We start from the raw sequence: 17,959 nt of genomic DNA on the forward strand, positions 1-17,959 counted from the left end.
TAATCACAGAGGTGCGGGGAGGGGGCCTGGCGAACGCATCTCTCCAGCCCCCGTGGCGGGTGTGGGGGCCGTCGGGTGGCAGATGGGCTGCCCTGGGGCCCCGCTTTCCAGGAGCGGGAGGCAGTGGCGGAGAAGCCGCGGTGTTGGAAAGGCGCATTCCCGGTGCGGTGAGGTTGCGCTGGGATTGGGTGGCGCCCATGTCCCGCAGGGTGCGGGGCTAGGCAGAAAGCAGACGTCTCCCAGCTACAACCCCGGGGGGGGTCCAGGCCTGCCCCACAGCTGTCGGTCGCATGGCCGGGGGGCAGGGTACAACTGGCAGGCCTCTCACTTGCCGTTTTCCCCACAGAGCCTGCCAAGCAGATTGTCAAGCAGCTGGGTGAGAAAGGTGAGCGAGTCCCTGGGATCCCCCTCCCACCCCCCCCGCGTGCCTGCTTTGGGCTGGGCAGAGCTCAGAGCCCTCCCTGCTTGGCCAGCTGGCTGGGGCCCAGCACGCCTGAGCAGACAAACTGCCCCACCTGCCTTTATGTGGTACTTACAGTGGAGCCCCTGGCCCCGCTCCCCCCGGCCACTTGTGGCACTGCCAAGCCATTCCTGTGGCACCAGCTAGCTCACCCTGTGCGGTGCCCTGAGGGGACAGGACTCGATGCTCTCACCCCAGCCTGCTGGCCTCCCCCTGGCTGTGGGGGGCCAGCAGGTGCCACACTCTGTCCTCAGAGGCTGAGTCTCTGCTGGCACAAAGGGCCCAGCGCATTCGGGCAGCCCCAGTCCGGCCCCCCCAGGCAGCTGCTCTAACCTGCCCTGCTGACATGTTAGCTCCCAACGCCAAAATCCGGGTGTTCAGCAGCCAGACCAGCCTCCCACCCTCAGCCCCCTGCAGTCGTGGGCCTCAAGCCCGCGTCTGCAGGGATGGGGAGTTCTGCCAGGGAGGGGCGGTGTCGGGGTGATGTGCCATTCACCTGCTCCCCTCTCGTTGCTGTGGCTGCGGTGCACGGTGACCCCTTTGCTAATCGCCTGTCTTCTCTCTTCCATGCGCTGGGAATGCGGCAGTGGGACTGAAGGTAAGATCATAGAGCCACAAGGTGAGTCAGGACCGCAAGGGTCATCTAGTCTAGCCCCTGCCAAGAAGCAGGATTTGTTGTGTCTAAGCCATCCAAGACAGATGGCTCCAGCTTCCTTTTGAAAACCTCCAGTGAAGGAGCTTCCTCGACCTCCCTAGGCAGGTCTGCTCCATTGTCCTCCTGTTCTTACTGTTAGGAAGCTTTTCCTGAGATTTAATCTAAATCTGCTGCGTTGTAGTTTGAACCCATTTCCTCTTGTCCTGCCTCTGTGGCAAGAGAGAACAAATTTTCTCCATCTTGTTTATGACAGCGTTTCAGGTATTTGAAGACTGCTATCACGTCCCCTCTTAATCTCCTCTTTTCCGAACTACACATACCCAGTTCCTTCAGCCTTTGCACATCTGACTTGCATTCCATCCCTTTGGTCATCTTTATCGCTCGCTTCTGGGTCCTTTCCAGTTCTCTACATCCTTTCTCTACATTGGTGACCAAAATTGGACACACTACTCTAGCTGAGGCCTAACCAGCGCCGAGGAGACCGGTACTATCACCTCCCGTGACTTGCATGCTCTGTTAATGCAACCTAAACTTGCATTTGCTTTTTTTTGCAACAGCATCACAGTGCTGACTCATGCTGTGGTTGTGATCCACCACCTCTCCCAGATCCTTCTCAGCAGTGCTGCTGCCAGGACAGTTTTCCCCCATTCTGTATTGGTGCATTTGGTTTTTCTTCCCTAAGTGCAGCACTTCACACTTGTCTATGTTAAATTTCATTGTGTTGGCTGTAGCCCAGTTCTCCAGTTTATCAAGATCCTTCTGAATTTTAGCTCTATCTTCCAAAGTGTTGGTAACCCCCCCCCCCCCCCGCCCAGCTCTGTGTCATCTGCAGACTTGGTCAGTGTGCTCTCTGTACCTACATCCAGGTCAAAAACTACACCGGACTCGGACTAGAGCCCCATGGAACCCCACTGGAGACCTCCCTCCAATCTGACATCATTCCGTTAAGAGTCACTCTTTGTCTGCCGTTGTTTAACCAATTTGTATCCACTTCACGGTAGTTCTGCTGAGCCCGCATTTCTCCAGCTTTCCTAGTAGAATGTCATGTCGACTGTGTCAAAGATCCGGACACCGCCCAAGCCTGGGGGGCAGTGGGAGGGCGCGGAGGGGCTGAAGGTGCCAGCTGGGGAGCAGTGGGCGTTGGGAGTCTTGCCGCGAGGTTCCTGTGCAGCCCGGGTCTCCTTGAAAGCTGTACGTGCATCACACGCATGCAGCCCTCCTTTGCCGGTTGCACACCCGTTCACACCCACGCGCTTGTGCCCCAGCACGCATGGCCTAGTGGCCCCCAGCTTTTTGCAGACGCATGGAGTTGGGACAGGGGCTGGTAGGGGGACACCCCACGATTGGCCTTGTCGGGGCCCTGCCAGCAGTTCTGGCACCCAGGAATAAGGTGGCCCTAAAGGGAGCCCTTGTTTGTCCCCTGAACAGCACGCCGACAGCGCCGGGGCTCTCCTGGAGGCCGGGGCGCCCATGCAGCCGACTGAGGGCAAGGGGGGCACGGAGGAGGAAGCAGCCATGGGGAAGGAGGAAGAGCAGGCCCTGGGGCAGGGCTCGCTGGAGGAACTGGCTGTGAGTGACAGCAGCGAGAAGGAAGCCGGGCCGGAGGAGGAGGAGGAGGGCCCGGTGGGCGAGGAGCAGGTAGCAGACTTTGCGAGCTTCCTGCTGGCGGCACTGCACGGCTGGCACTGTCGGGCCAACGCTTTGCTTTTCTCCCGGGGCCGCACGGTGAGGTGTCTCTCCAACCCCCTCTTGCATGCTGGCCTGGCGCATGGCTCGGGGCTGCCTGCCCCCCTGCTCTCCTCTATCTCCACCTGCCGCCTTGCTTGGGACAGGCTGATCAGCACCCCTGGTTGGATTGGAGCTTGAGCCCGTCTCTGCTATTAACCCTTCACTGACCTGACGGAGTGGCCGCTGTGACTCCCAGCATGCTTTGCACCCACCCCATCTAACCCCACTCATGGCTGGGTCCCGAAGAGGTTGGCTGGTAGGAGTCTCTCCCGAGGGGAAGCCGGTCCAGTTCCCTTGGAGCGTGAAGGTGACGTGCAGCCGACCTGAACAGGGCCAGGTCTCCGCTGGGAGCTCTGACATCGGAACCCGTCTGGGGCTGGCCGGCGGATGTCGCTCCACAGCTCTGGTGCCGGAACCAAGACCTCTAGGCTGCAGGCTGCTGGCACTTGACCGGGTCGGAATTGGGCTGCTCTGGGGCTCTGAGGTTCTCATCTCACAGTGCAGGCACGGTGCCGCCAGGGCTGTCTGAGTCACGGCCCAGCAATGTAATGTGTCCCCTTTGCTGTGTTTCAGGGCAAGGGGACCAAGGGCAGCCAGGAGCCAGGGAGCCCTGAGAACCGTCACAGTGCAGAGATGGCCTCGGCCATCCTGGAGGTGAGTGAGAGACGGTCCCATGGGGATGAATGGGCCAAACCTCCCATTATCCTTCACCGAGACCGGGGGGGTTGGGCATTCAGGTTGGGCACTGCGGTCAGTGGGACCCCACTGGGCTGAGTGCTGCCCAGAACACCCCATCGGCACAGCTGGGGGGGGGCCTGTTAGGCCGGGCACTGCACAGACACAGTCCTACCCCAAAGAGCTCACAGCCAAAGGGAGACGGGCACCTCCCTGCTCTTCTCTCTGTGCTGCTGAGTTCTCCCAGCGGGGCAGTGATGGAGCCAGGATAGATCGCAGGTGTCCTGAGTCTCGGCTCACTGAGTGCCCTGCCCATGCTGCCTTCATTCCAGCAACCTCCTGATGGATGAGCATTTGCACTTCGCTATAGCACCTTCTACCTGTGAATTTCACAGCCCTCTGCAAGGGCCTGTTCACCCAACACCGCCCTGCCAGGTAGTTAAGACTCTTGTAAATTATGAAACTGAAGCCCAATGAGGTGGGAGGATGCAGCGAGAGAGCAACAGCACCAGGACCCAGTCATCTTCTTGTCCTCTGCTCTTACCACTGCTCACAGTGGCTCGCTAAACCTGGGGCTAGAACCCAGGAGTCCTGACTCCAAGCTCTGTGCTTTAACCACCAGACCCTATTCCCCTCCCAGAGCCAGGGATAGAACCCAGGAGTCCTGGCTCCCAGCCCCCTGCTCTAACCACCAGAGCCAGAGATGCAACCCGACTCCTAGTGCATCTCTTGCCACGAGCCAACATCCCCTTCCTTTTCACTAGCTGATGGGTGGGAGTTGCTGAGTCTGTCTCCAGCCAGCCTGCCCCTGTACCTCTGAAGGAAAAGACCCCTTCTTGGCTTCCTTCAAGGGGGCATTGAAGGAAATCAAAAATGGTAACTTGATAACCAGTGAAAAGCAATTAACCCCCTTCTCACCCAACGGGAGATCAGCCTGTGGAACTCCATGCCACAGGAAGGTTGGGGGAGGCCCAGGAGCTGAGCAAGATGAGAAAAAAACATGGGACACTTCTATTGCGAGCAATATGCAGTGTGAGACAGCAGCGACTGCTCTGAACATTGAGGCATGAGATCTATGTGAGGGCCAATTATCCCCCAGCTGCTGCCGCAGGGGTCCTATATTTGCCACGGGCCAGGGTCAGAGCTGGGGCACTGGACCGGCAACTCCCCTGTGCCTCAGGATCCGCAAGAATCCCGGGCTGCTTCCCCCCCTGGAGGAGAGGAGCCAGTACCCCAGAGACAATGTGTCAGGCGCTGGGTCAGGGTGGGCGGGCTGCTGTTTGGGGAAGCACACGCCTTCACTCTCCATGCTGCCCCACAGGCTGCCCCGGAGCTCAGTGAGCTGAACAAGGAAGAGCGCCCAGAGGAGCCCCCCGAGGTCGCGTGCACCCCCAAGCCAGCCCTGCTGGCCCAGCAGAGGGAGATGGAGCAGGAGCTGAGCCTGGCTTCGGCGGAGAACACAGAGGACCTCAAAGCCCTGAGCAGTGAGGAGGAAGAGGAGGAGGAAGAGACGAGCAGGGCAAGGAGCATTCTGCCCCCATCCGTGCTGGACCACGCCAGCCTCATCGCCGAGATGTTCACCAGCAGCTTCTCACGGCGCAGCAGCCTGGCGCTGGAGGAGGGCCGGCCCGGGGGCTTCCTGACGCCCCGGCTGGTCAGCCGGAGCAGCAGCGTGCTGAGCCTGGAGGGCAGTGAGAAGGGGCAGGGCCGCAGCAGCACTGCCAACTCCCAGGGCCGCGTCTCGCCGCCGGGCTCCACCCGCAGCGGGGCCGCTTCGCCCGGCCCTGTGGAGCCTGAGCGCACCCCCTGCCACAGGAAAGAGTCCATGCTCTCCCAGCGCGACCGGCTGCTGCTGGACAAGATCAAGAGCTACTACGAGTGCGCGGAGCACCGCGACGCCGGCTTCAGCATCCGGCGCCGGGAGAGCCTCTCCTACATCCCCAAGGGGCTGGTGAAGAACTCGGTCTGCCACCTCAACAGCCTCCCGCCGCCGGAGCAGCACGCCGATGCCAGGCGGGGAGCGGGCGGCATGGGGAGCGGCGGTCGGACAGCCGCCTGGGTGCTGGCGGGCGTCCCCACCGCTGGGCCCAGGGCCGAGCCCAGCGCCCCCGTTGCCGAGGAGGAGTTCCGCCCGCCCGCCGAGATGATCAAGGTGTGGGAGGGCATGGAGCAGCTGAGCGCCAGCCAGCCCTGCTCGGAGAGAGGCAGCGGGGAGGGCACAGCTGGCAGCGCCACTGCCTGGCCCCTGGGCAGGAGCCAGAAGAACGGCTTGGACCTGCATGAGCCGCTGCTCATCCTGGAGGACGATGAGCTGAGCGCCATCGCGGAGGAGTCGGCCGGGCCCTCGCCCGAGAGCCGGTCCCCCACGGAGCGGGCGGGGCCCGCCAGGCTGGCCGGCCAGCTGCAGAGGCTGGCGCAGGAACTGGGCCACCCCCCCAAGCTGCCCCCCCGGGCCCCACCACTCTCGGAGGCCGAGCTGAGCGAGTGCCTGAAGAACAAGGTGTACCAGCTGGCGCGCCAGTACAGCCTGCGCATCAGGAACCGCCAGCCAGCCGGGCACAGGCGGTTTGCCAAGCTGGAGGAGCTGAGGAGCTGCGCAGCACCCCCGCCACGTGACGGGCACCAGGAGGTGAAGAGAAACACAGGTGGGTGCTCCCCAAGCCATGGGACTGGGTAGGAGGGCTGGCACAGGGTAGGGAAGGCTCCCCGGGCTGAGGGGCTGGGCAGGAGGGCTGGCACAGGGCAGGGAAGGCTCCCCGGGCTGTGGGGCCGGGCAGGAGGGCTGGCACAGGGCAGGGAAGGCTCCCCGGGCTGTGGGGCCGGGCAGGAGGGCTGGCACAGGGCAGGGAAGGCTCCCCGGGCTGTGGGGCCGGGCAGGAGGGCTGGCACAGGGCAGGGAAGGCTCCCCGGGCTGTGGGGCCGGGCAGGAGGGCTGGCACGGGGCAGGGAAGGCTCCCCGGGCGGTGGGGCCGGGCAGGAGGGCTGGCACGGGGCAGGGAAGGCTCCTCGGGTGGTGGGGCCGGGCAGGAGGGCTGGCACGGGGCAGGGAAGGCAGGTGCCCCCGGCTCTGGCCCCTCTGCTCACCAGCGTGTGTGATTCCCCCAGGCCCACAGAAGCCGCTGCTGTCTCTCGCGGCCTTCGAGCAGGTGGTGCTGCCAGAGTACAGCCCCCGCACGCCGTTCTCAGCCGCCACCACCTTGCGGGACAAGTCACCCAAGCGCTTCTTCAGCCCCTCCTGCCCCACCTCGCCCGGCCCCTCGTCCTGCAGCCCGCTCAGCCCCATCGTGGCAGAGACGTTCACCTGGCCCGACGTGCGGGAGCTGCGCTCCAGGTACTCCATCGGCACAGTCTTCCCCAGCCCACGCCGGGGCCCCCCAGTCAACAGGAGCCGGTCGGCACCAGAGAAGATGGTGGCAGAGCTGCCGGGAGGCGTCCTGGGGCAGGAGGGCTGGCGCGGGCTGGAGCAGAGCCCCGGGAGGGGCTGGCGCACCGAGGAGAGCCCAGACTCCAGCGCCCAGCGACGCCAGAGGAACCAGAGCGCTGGCTCACTGCACATCACCGCAGAGACCATGTTGGGCGACCAGCGGGTCATCATCCTGGAGAAGGTGCCGTGCGGCGGGGAGCCACCCGTCCCCATGGAGCCGCCCGATGCCGCCAGCTACGTGCAGATCCGCTCGCCCACCTCGCGGGAGAGGATCTCGCTCAAGGCCGTGGCGGAGCGCTGCAAGGCCTACCAGGAGTCGGACGAGTACCGGCGGCGGGAGGAGGCCCCGGCCCCCGAGCCCAGCCGGGCCGCGGGCTGGGAGCAGGCAGCCACTGGCCAGCACGGCCGCGTGAGGAACCTGCGGGAGAAGTTCCAGACCCTGAACTCTGCCAGCTGAGCGGGCTCCGCTTGCGGGTGAGCTCGCAGACGCCTGGCCTGCCTGGCTAATGAAGGGGAGGCCGGACTCGTGTACATAGCAAGTGCCTTCCTCTCCTCCCCCCCGCCAATGCCACCCATCCCGATGGGAATAAACCCCCAACACCAGCTGGGCCATGGCCAGAGACCTGCTCTCCTCGGGGGCTCTGCGCTGGAGCGTGCACCTGCAGATCCTGGCTGGCAGGAGCAGCGGGCTCCAGAGGTCTGCCTGGTGCACGCTCCAGCGCAGAGGTCTGCCTGGCCCTGCCCGCCGTGGGGCTGATCCGTGGCAGCCCTGCAATGCCCTGCAGGCATGAGGGGCGGTGCTGCTGGCCAGTCCTGGAGGAGGAGGGTGAATTGTTCGCTGCCATGCTGTGTGGAAGGGAGCGTGGTGTCCCCGGGTGCCCCACGCAGGGCGGCTGTATACAGTAGGGTCATGTTGGCTGTACACACACTTCAGTGCAATAATCACACCTCTCGCTGCCTGCCTGCCTCGTCATGTCTCCTGCAGCCTCTGCGCCGCTCTTCGGGGAGGGGAGGCAGCACAGCCTGGTGGGCAGGTCTTGTCTCGCTGTGTGTGCAGCACCTGGCGGGCGGGGCCCCTGCGCTTGGCTGGTGCCATAGTACAGTCACTGCCCCCATGCGCCATGAGACCTGTCGGGCCACCCAGGCTGTGATCAGTGGGCATGCGGTAGGGTGGGTTCAGTGCCACCTCGGGGTGCTGCCAACACCACTCCTGTTTGCTGGGGGCCAGCGGGAGGGAGGGGCAGCTGAGCCCTGTCATGTGTATGGCAGCAGCTGGCCTAACCCAGGCTGACAGCGGCCTGCCCCGTTCTGCCCTCTCGTGGCTGCATGGCATGGAGAGGTTGGGCTCCCTTAGCCTGGGCCCTGAGTATGTGCAGCCCCCGGGGGGAGTCCCACTCCACATGGAGCACTGAGCTGTCTCCGGCAGCGTGGCACCTGCCGGCATTTCGAAGGCGGAGTAGCAGCAGGGACCTCAGCCTGGCCTGTGCCAGGTTGCTGGGCTGTCCCCTCCCCGTCCAGCACCACATGGGGCCTTACAATCCAGACCCCGAGCTCATCTCTGGGCAGGTGAATGCCCGGCAGCATCCGAGACCAGGATGGAAGGGCCTCTCCGGCCCCAGGGAAGCCATGCCAGCGGGTCGAGGGGCCCTCTGGCTGCCTGGAGCCTGGGGTGGGTCTAGCAGTGGTGCCACTGCCCCAACCCTGAGGTGCCACTGCTGGATAGGGGTTGGCAAAGAACCCGCACCATGGGCAGCGCTGTTTGGGCCCGAGTCTGGGATGGGGGTGATGGAAGTGGCTCTGTGTTTTTGGAGGGGGGACACTAGGCACCAGGCCCTGCAGCCCTGTGGTTTGAAGGGTTAATGCATGGAGGGGAGAAGGCAGAAGCAGCTGTAGAGGGGCAGAGCCAGCTGGGCTGAGGGCTCCCCACCCAGGGCAGGTGGCTCCCCAGGAGCCCAGAGCCTCCCACAGGCTCCAGCACTTCCCCTGGCTCCCATGGCCCCAATTCCGCAGGCCCTTTTTGGAGGGGAGCTCCTCCTGGGCTGCCCCTCCCAGCCTGAGTGTCAGGCGCCCATCCATCTCTCTGTCCAGCCGGGCAAGGGGCGGTGTCCTGGGGCTGATTTGCCCTCATCTGCCCCGCGCTCCTGCCGCTCAGCACTGTGTGTTGCACCCCGAGGGCTGGGGCCACAGCAGCCCTGGCACAGGGCGATGGGGGGAGGTGCTCTCTCCATGGGGTGATGCCCTGGGAGGCACTTTCTTGGGCTGTGAGCGTGGCACAGGCTGTACTTCTTCCCGTGCCAGTGCTCTCCACTGGGAGCTGGGGTGGGAGCCCAGGGCTGGGACACCCAGGCAATGGGGAGCGCTGTGAGCTCTCCTCCTCTAGGGGGGTCACTCTTGGATAGGGCCTGGGAGGGGTGCGGGGCCAGGGCTTGTCCTGGGAGACCTGATTCTGCACCCCTGGGGAGGGGCCAGTGCCCCTTTGCTCCATGGGTGCCCAGCCAGGTTCCCACCCTGAGAAGGACACCGCTACCTCCTACAGCTCCCATGGCAGGGACGCCGAGCACCCCCCACCTGCCCTTAGCCTGATGGCTGGTTGCTAGTGGCGCCCCCCTCCACTGGGTTCTTCCTGCGGTGTTCTTGCCCGGGCAGTTTGTGCTGAGCCCAGCTCTGGCAAGGGGGCAGAGCCATCCCCCTCTCAGGCTGCCTTGCTACGCCACGTCTCCAGCAGGACCAGGCCCCAGCTGGGTTTGAGGAGCTCAGCTCAGCAGGCTACAGCACAACAGGGCCTCCTGCCTCCTCCCCACAGTGTGACACAGGCCCCCACCACAGCCCTGCTATTGCCCACCGAGTGCCCGGTGCTGCACTCTCCTGTGGGGGCCGGAAGTGGGGGGTAAAGGGGGCGGGGCAGTGCACGGGGCAGTGTGTGGGGAAGGGGGGGCTGGGTATGGGGTAGGGCAGTGTGGGCTGCATAGTGGTCCCCTGGCCACAGCAGTGCAGCATTGTCCTCTGTGCATTATTCCTCGGGGTGTGCCCCCCGCAGCCCCCTGCTTGCCAGTGGCTGACCCAAACATGCCAGGGCCACAGTAAGGAATATCTGCGGCCCACCCTGCAGCTCCAGGTTCTGCGGGAGGTGGGGTGCCCGGAGCTGGGATCGCATCTCGCTGCCCATCCCCACCCTGCCATGGGTACTGGATGAGCATCAACCAGCCTGGGCTGAAGGCTGGGCGCTGCCTGCGTGGACTCTACCCAACAAGGGGCTGCCACTGTCTGTGAGCCGGGGCAGGGCCAGCCCCTGAGCTGGGCTAAAGCAGTGAGTCCCGTGTGATCTTTGGGTGACTCCCCACTTTGCCCCAACTGCACTGCCTGTCGGGGGCTCTCTTGCCCCCCAGCCCGCAAACACTTATACATGTGACTCACTGCAGGCCCCAGCCTTACCTCGTGAGACCCAGCAATGGAAAATTCAGCGATTCAAAACCACCTACTCTTCTCCCTCAAATATATCACTGACTGCCTGCCCCACACCTCCCTGGTACATTGCTGACCACCCCACTGATATATCATTGTACAAGCACCCCAGCCCCAAATCTATCACTGTGAAAATGCCCCCAATCTATCATTGTGCAGCTGCCACATGCCCCCAGATACAGCACTGTACAAATGCCCCACTCCCCCCTATATCACATTGCAAATGCACCCCTAAAACTTCACTGTACAAATGCCACATGCCCCCAATATCTAACTGTACAAACCCCCAACCCCCCACTATGTTACTGTGCAAACAACCTTGTCCTGATATATCACTGTGCAAATGCACCCCCAAAACTTCATTGTACAAATGCCCCCACCCTCAATATATCACGGAAAACATCCCAATATATCACTGTATAAATGCCTCGCATCCACTCACTGTATCACTGTGCAAATGTCTCATTCCCTGATATCTCACTGCAAATGCCCCAGCCTCAATATAGCACCGTACAAATACCCCAATATATCATTATGCAAATGCCACTCCCCGATATTGTACAAACACCCCCAATAGATCACTGTGCAGATGCCCACTGCATGTCCCCGCTATCACTGTACAAATGCTCCATATCCCTGATATGGCACTGTATTAACACCCCAGACCCCCAATATATCACCTTGCAAACACTCTGCAAAGTATCACTGTACAAATGCAACATGCCACCCCCACTGCGATCTCACTGTGCAAATACTGCAGACCCCAAGAGATCCCTGTACAAATGCAACATTTGCCCCCCACACCCTCCCCCGTATAGCACTGTAGCAATGCCCCTCCCGATAGATCACAGTGCAAAGACTACAGGCTCCCCCAATAGCTTGCACCATAAATGCCACACCCTCCTGATATAGCAGTGTGAAAATGCCCCACCCCCCACCCCGATGCCTCTTTGTATGAACATCCATGGCCCCCTGGTATATCACTGTGCAAATGCCACACGCCTCCCCCAATAGATCACTGGACAAATATCCCATGTCCCTGATATATCACTGTGAAAACGCCACCCCCCACGCCACATATCATTATACAAACACCCAAAATAGATCACTGGACAAAGGCCACCCTCCCGCTGGTGAGTGTGTGCTGAACCCTGGAGAACAGGAGTCTGTTACAGCTGCTCCCTGCGCAGCCCTGGCGCTTTACTGGAAACCCCTGGTTCTGGCTCCAGGGTGGCAGCAACCGGCACCCCATGATGGCTGCCGGCCCAGTTCTGTCCATGGCAGGGAAGTTATTGCTCATCTTGGCCTTTGTGTTTCAGTCCTTCTGCCTGGAACTGTCACCAACCATCACGCACATGACTAGCTAGCTAAAGGCCTTCTATGGCACCCATCACCATTGTATCTGGGTGCCTCGCCATCTTAAGCATCATGAGCATCTCACCTCTGCGGGGCTGCGATCCCCATGGTACGGGGGGGAGCTGGGACATGGAGATATCTGGCTTGGCTCCATGGGACTTGCACTGGGGTGTTTAGCTGCCGCCAGCTCTGCGGGGTCTGCATGGGCCAGTGCATGGGCACAAGTCGCCGGGGCGCTGGCAAAATCACCCCCCTGTGAGCATGTCTGCCCCACAAGCCAATGTGTGGTGGCACCCCAACATGGCCCGGGGGAGATGGGGACCCAAGTCCCTGCCTTGTTACCACCTCCCTGTGGAACTGCAGGGCACGGCCATGCTGCAGCTGGAGAGGGGATTGGGGCACCAGTGTGCCTCCCTGTGTCAACGTTCATCTCACTCGTGGGGTGATGGGGCGGCCCTGGGGTCCCTGGCTAGGTACATGCTGCCAGCCCTTCACTGCTATTTGAGCACAATGGGGTGGAGCAGATGAAGCTGGCGTTACAGAGCTAGGTCCAAGTGAGCCGCCGTAAGCGGATCTGGGCAGTAATCACACCTGCCTGTGTAGTGCAGAAATACCCCACGTCACCTGCCTGGGCCACACCGGCCAGCAGCCTATGCCAGAGCAGGGAACAGGGCCCAGGTCTTCCAGCACCTCAGCCAGTGCCCTGACCGCTGCTCTGCCCTTGCCACGCTGCAGCATCCCCTCACCCCAAAGGAGGTGCCAAGTGCCTAGCACAGAGGTCTGGGTGTTAGGGGTGTGGAGCCTGGCAGGGAGGGAGGGTGGGTGGGCAGCTTCCAGCCGCTTTCTAACAGGGCCTTAGGGAGCTGCCCCCAGGCGAAGCTCTTTGGGCACCTACAGATGCAGAGCTGCACCAAGGGGCTTTTCAAATCCCCACTCGGCACCTCACTGTATCTGTAGGCACCTTCATAAATCGGACCAAGAGCCTAAATCCCCTTGGCTTTCCCAGAGACTTGGGCTCCCAAGTCACTTAGCTGCTTTGGGAAACATTCCCCTTGGGCCACTCAAAAGTTCCCTCCTCTGTGCGCTGCTTTCCCCACTCCGGTTGTTCCTGGCTGGCTGCGCCAGCACCGTCAGCCGATGCCCCCTTGCCAGCCAACATGCAGGAGGGTTGTTATTGCAGATGCTCTTCTGCAGCAACAGGGCTTCCTGCGGGTTCGGCTGGGTTCCCCGCTGCTCGGTATGGAAATGGCCTTCCACGGACCCCTAGGAACGTAGGGCGGCTTGGGCCCTCTAGTCCCTGCCCCTGTGCTGAGGCAGAACCCCAGCCCAGCCCTGATGGGCGTCTGCCCACCATGTTTTTAAAACCTCCACAACCTGCCTGGGTAACCCTCACCAGGGCCTAATATGAAACCTGACTCTTCTGTGCTGCAAATTAACCTCATTCCTTCCCATGGCGGCACGTGAACCCCTGGCTGGGGGAGGCTAGCCCCCTGTCCTGCCCCCTTCTGCCTGAGGCTCCACCCCTATTGGGCTCCCACCACCCCCCGCTCTCGCCCACCAGGGCCAGAGGAACCCTGAGCCCCACACCATGGCCAGAGGAGCCCTGGCTGGCCTGGCCAAGCCGCCCCGTGCATTGGCTCGCCTACCCGAGCCGCCCCGAGCTCCGGTTCGCCACCCGAGCTACCTTGGCCCACCCGAGTTGCCTCGAGCCCTGGCCACCCCGAGGAGCTCTGAGCCCCTCCGCGGCCCGGCCCAGCCCGGGGAGCATTAACAGAGGTTTACGCCTCCATTACGTGCCGCCCATGTTCCTCCTCTTACCCTCGGTGGCCATGGAGACCAGTTGATCCCTGTCTCCTTTATACCCACCTTTGACATCTCTGAAGCCTGTTCTCAGGTCTCCCCCCCGCAACCTTCTCTTCTCTAGACTAAACGCAGCCAGTCCTCAAAGCCTTCCCTCACGGCCCAGGGTTGCTAAACCTCAGACCATCTTTGTCGCTCTCCTCTAGATTCTCGGACTTTGTGCACGTCTCTCCACGCGTGCTGCCCCAGGCAGGGCACAGGCCTCCAGCCAAGGCGGCCCCAGTGCTCTCGCTGACCCTTGCGTGAAACCTGCTGGGTAAAATCGAAACGAGATGCCTCAGCCAGAGAGGGGTTTGGCTTATTTATTTCTTAGAAAAACCATTATTAAAATGCTTCTGCAGCACTGTCTGGAGGTTTAGCTCTTGCTCTGCACAGTGGAAGTACATGACAGCGGGTCGACCGCGGCGCCTAGCCAGCGGGAATCAACGAACCAACTCGAGCAACGGGACCCCCTGCCCCTCGGCGAGCTGCTCTGGCTGTGCGCCCGTCTCCTGCAATCATTGGGGCTCCAGCCCCCCCCATGCATGTCTGCCCTGAGCCTGCACCCCACATCTGCGCAGGAGCGCTGTGCATGCTGGGAGAGCAGCCCTGTGGAGCGGAGATCCCACCAAGATGAATTCAGCTGGAAGGAGGAGATGGCAGTAATGGTCCAGGTGTCAAATGGCCCCACGCTAGGTAAAACATGATTTCTGGGCAAATCCAGTGCTCCTGGGGGGAATCGGGTGTGTGTGTATGTGTCTGGGGGGGCTCTGATGAGAAACAAAAGGTGTTTGAACCCAGCAACACACAGAAAGGGCTGGAGCCAAGATCTGCTGCACGGAGCCCTTCCAAAGGAGGGAGTGGTGGAGGAAACCACTCAGCCAAGGACAGAAATCTGCATGGAAACACGAGCCAGGAGAAAATGCATGTAAAACACAGCACACCCCATGGCACTGACTGACCACAGCGCCTGCCTGTGCCTAGGGCGATTTCCAACACAGGGGTCAGGCCCCACTCTGGGTTTTCAGTCCCAGTGTGTGTAAATATAGCTACACCTCCTCGAGATACACACCTGCATTTGGTCTAACTCCACATCCTGCAGTGTGGCTCGCCAAGGCTCTTTGGTTCTTGTGGGTGCCACTGAAAACACCCCGTTCCCTGCCCCTGCTGCCTCTGCCAGCGATTGAACTCGGGTGTTTCTTGGCTTAGAGATGGGACCAGCCGAGAGGGATAGCCCCAAAGACGAAAAGACAGGCTTTTGCAGCCTCAAGCTGCAGGGGGCCCCAGCTCAGTAGCAGAGCTGCCAGCGCTGCCGTACAGATCTCAGCACAGCCTCCAGCCCCGCTGCAGGGCAGGATCAAATGCCAGGGGACCGGGTGCAGCCTCATTCGGGGGGTGCCAGGGCTGATAAACACGGGGCTGACATTGGCGTGAAGTGGGGGATCCTTTCCTGTTCTGCACCCAGGACGTACCGCACGTGCTGCCAGCCAGCCAGTGCCCCCTGCTCCAGCGCCATGTCCCGGTGCTTTGCTGAGCCAGGCTGGGGGGTCCAGAGGAGCTGATGGGAACCGTTCAGCGCTAGTGGGGTGGAGCTGGACTCCGGCAGGCCTGGGGGGCAGCTTTCCCAGCAGGCTGTGGTGGAGGCATGAGGCCAGACCCCGGTGTGGCTGGCTGCAGGTTGTGCCCTCCTTGAGAGCTGTGTACAACAGGGCCGGTGTGGGAGGCTGGCGGTGCTACGGCCTGCTACAGGGCATGAACCTTGCCTTGGGCACAGCCTCCTGCCAGGGCGATTTCCCAGCTGCTCTGGTGTGATGTCGCCTCCTGCAGCACTGCCCTGCCCAGCACGAGAGCCTTGGGCCAGCCTGCTGGACTCCCACAGCGTCTCATGCCATCTGTGCGGAGGGCCAGGGGGGTGGGGTGGGGGGGATTAGACATTGCCCTCCCCCCAATGGGGGGGCTCTGTTCTTGTCGTGACTGGGAAGGCTGCTCACACTGGCTGGGCTGAGTTGCCAGCCACTGACCCCCACACCAAGCTCTGCTCTGGGGGGAGCCTTCTCGTCCCATGCCACGGACCCCCTAGCTCAGCCAGCCCCTGCTGGGGGCAGGGATCAGGGCCTGGGGGCATGTGGGGGCACCGGCCCTGGAGTTTTCGGGGCTCGGTGTCTCAGCACATGGGGTTTGTTTTCCATTATTGCAGGTAAGGCACTTTCAGGACGGGACCCCCACCAAGGGAGCAGTGCTACTGCATGCACTGGCACGTCCCCCAAGGCCGGTCCTGGCAGTGCATGTGTTGGTGTGTTTCCCTGCCCTCCGCCAGCAGTGCCACCAGCCTGGGTTTAGGAAGCAGAGAGCCTCCCCTGGCCCGACCTTGCTGGGGATGAGGCCTGCAGTGAATTCAGCAGGCGGTAACAGGGCAAGAGTTGGCCACATCCCAGCACTGTGTGGGAGGCAGGCGTCACAGCCCTGTGTCTCTGGGACCCAGGGGAGAAAGCGCCTACTCTCTCGCCCAGCCTCCTCGCCTCCAGGGATGTGCCAGTGCCCCTGAGGGAGCGCCAGTGGGCATTCAGCCCCGTGGCATCGCTTGGCTGGCTAGAACGCAGGGCCCCCCGCTGCCACATAGTGCAGGGTGTTCCCCAGCCCCCAGGCAGCAGCAAGGACACCGAGAGGAGGGCTGGGGGCTTTAGAGACGGTGGCTTTTAGGGGGCCCGGCCCAGCCCACAGGGGAGAGCACAGGAACCACAAGGTCAAGGACGGCCTGAGCCCAGGCAAAGCCTGAGCCAGTACAACGGAGTCTACACGTGGGAATTGTGAACTCACACACACGCACAGACATGCATGCACACACACGGACACATGAAATGCAGAAGTGTACACATATAAACATACTCAGATGTGCACACACACACTCACATGCATGCGCACACACACTCAGATGCAGAATTATAACGATTCTCTTCCTCCCTAATTTAGGGCAAACGTTTGTTCTCGGCTGCGCATGGCTTGTCTGACAAGGGATGCTCTGTGGGTTGTGGCTTGGGAAGGTGTGGGGGTGTGTCCGAGAGACCGCGCACACGAGCAAGCACACCTCACGCCCCCTGCTGGAAGGACCGGCAGACCTGCCCAGGTGTGTGTGACCGTCACCCCCTAGCGGCTGCAGGCAGCCCTGCCGCAGCCGCGGCGCCCGGAGATGCGCCTATGTCTTGGGCCGTCATGGCACCTTGTCAGAGAGGCAGGTTGGGAAGCTCGCTGCCTCCATCCCGCCCTGGGCAGTGCGTCCCCAGCACTGCATGGTCTTGCTCAGATGATGCCTTCTCCGCCAGACGCCCGTGTGGCTCGCCCCGGCCATGGGCGATGCAACGCGTGTCCCACAGGGAAGGGCCCCGCGCTGGCACGCCCCACGCTGGCACACCCAGCACTGGCCTTCAGCAGACGCCACTCCTCGGCCCTCACGGGGCTGGCTCGGGGCTGCGTGGGAGCAGAGCGGGGCGTGGGGCTGTGCTCTGGCGCTGGAGGCGGGGCTGTGTTGTGAGCACCCGCGGCTGCTGCCGGAGGTGCATGGGGGTGGGGGTGGTGGCTGGGCCCAGCACGCCCGTGGACGCTCCCCCCATGCACAGTTCTTAGGCAGCTGAGTGGGCTGCCCTCAGCCACCTCGTGGGTTATTTCTTTTTGGGAAAGAAGCTAAATCTTTTCTCTTTATCTTTCTTAGCCAGGATGACGTCCGTGGTGGTGCTGGAGGGCAGAGGCAGGCTCAGCGCCTTGGCTTTCACGCTTTGGGCTTCTATTATTGCTGTGTTGAGCCCCTGCAGCCATGTGTGCATCTCCTCCTGTCGGACAGAGACCGAAAAAGAGCACCCCTCAGTCACCGCCCAGGGACAGCGGCTTCTGAGCCTCCAGCCCCCCAGCACTCGCCCCAAAGAGCCCCACGCCTTATGGGGGGCAGGAGTCACCCCTGTGTCTAACCCAGCTTGCCCTCTCACCCAGCATTCCTCCTCCAGGCGGGGGCCAATGCCATCATTGGGCACCGGGCATTATTACCTCAGTCAGCTCAGTGTCTTTCAAAGGTTCATTGGAACCCAAGCGCTGGTAAACAGTAGGGCTGGAGTCTTCTGAGGTGCCCAAGGGAGTTGGGCACCTGACGGCCATTGCATTTCAAAGGGATTTGGGCCACTCATTCCCATGGGCTGTTTTGGACCTCCCAGCCTCTAAGGCCCAGCTTCTCAAAGACACCTAAATCAATGGGAATTGGGCACCTAAAGACCTAGGAGGATCTCACTCAGGGCTCGCTGTGTCCCAAACTCCAGCACTGCCCAATGGGGCAGGGAGCGAAGGAGAACGTCGTATTCTCCTGCAACTGCAGCCC

The 17,959-nt window shown here is 62.1% G+C and overlaps 2 protein-coding genes across 19 annotated transcripts in view; one reads left to right on the plus strand and one right to left on the minus strand.

The window, feature by feature from the left end:
• Positions 1-7,639, plus strand: part of PLEKHG3 (pleckstrin homology and RhoGEF domain containing G3) — a 42,288-nt gene extending 34,649 nt beyond the window's left edge. For 6 of the 14 annotated variants that reach the window (XM_038407280.2, XM_043516026.1, XM_038407276.2 and 3 more), the window contains 6 exons: positions 347-385; positions 1,048-1,058; positions 2,544-2,840; positions 3,417-3,497; positions 4,840-6,163; positions 6,624-7,639. In XM_038407280.2, coding sequence (XP_038263208.1) covers positions 347-385; positions 1,048-1,058; positions 2,544-2,840; positions 3,417-3,497; positions 4,840-6,163; positions 6,624-7,399 — 2,528 coding nt within the window. In that variant the 3' untranslated portion in view covers positions 7,400-7,639. The remainder of the gene's footprint in view (positions 1-346; positions 386-1,047; positions 1,059-2,543; positions 2,841-3,416; positions 3,498-4,839; positions 6,164-6,623) is intronic. The other 8 variants (XM_043516022.1, XM_043516024.1, XM_038407283.2 and 5 more) reach the window with 5 other exon arrangements.
• Positions 7,640-13,716: 6,077 nt separating this feature from the next.
• The window catches only part of SPTB (spectrin beta, erythrocytic), a 141,449-nt gene continuing 137,206 nt past the window's right edge, over positions 13,717-17,959 (minus strand). For 4 of the 5 annotated variants that reach the window (XM_043516032.1, XM_038405961.2, XM_043516029.1 and 1 more), the window contains exon 36: positions 13,909-17,423. In XM_043516032.1, the coding sequence (XP_043371967.1) occupies positions 17,256-17,423 (168 nt within the window). In that variant the 3' untranslated portion in view covers positions 13,909-17,255. Of the gene's footprint in view, positions 13,870-13,908; positions 17,424-17,959 lie in introns of those variants that run through there. The other variant, XM_043516033.1, reaches the window with a different exon arrangement.

Source organism: Dermochelys coriacea, chromosome 6 (genome assembly GCF_009764565.3).
Source record: "Dermochelys coriacea isolate rDerCor1 chromosome 6, rDerCor1.pri.v4, whole genome shotgun sequence".
Classification (NCBI taxonomy): domain Eukaryota; kingdom Metazoa; phylum Chordata; order Testudines; family Dermochelyidae; genus Dermochelys; species Dermochelys coriacea.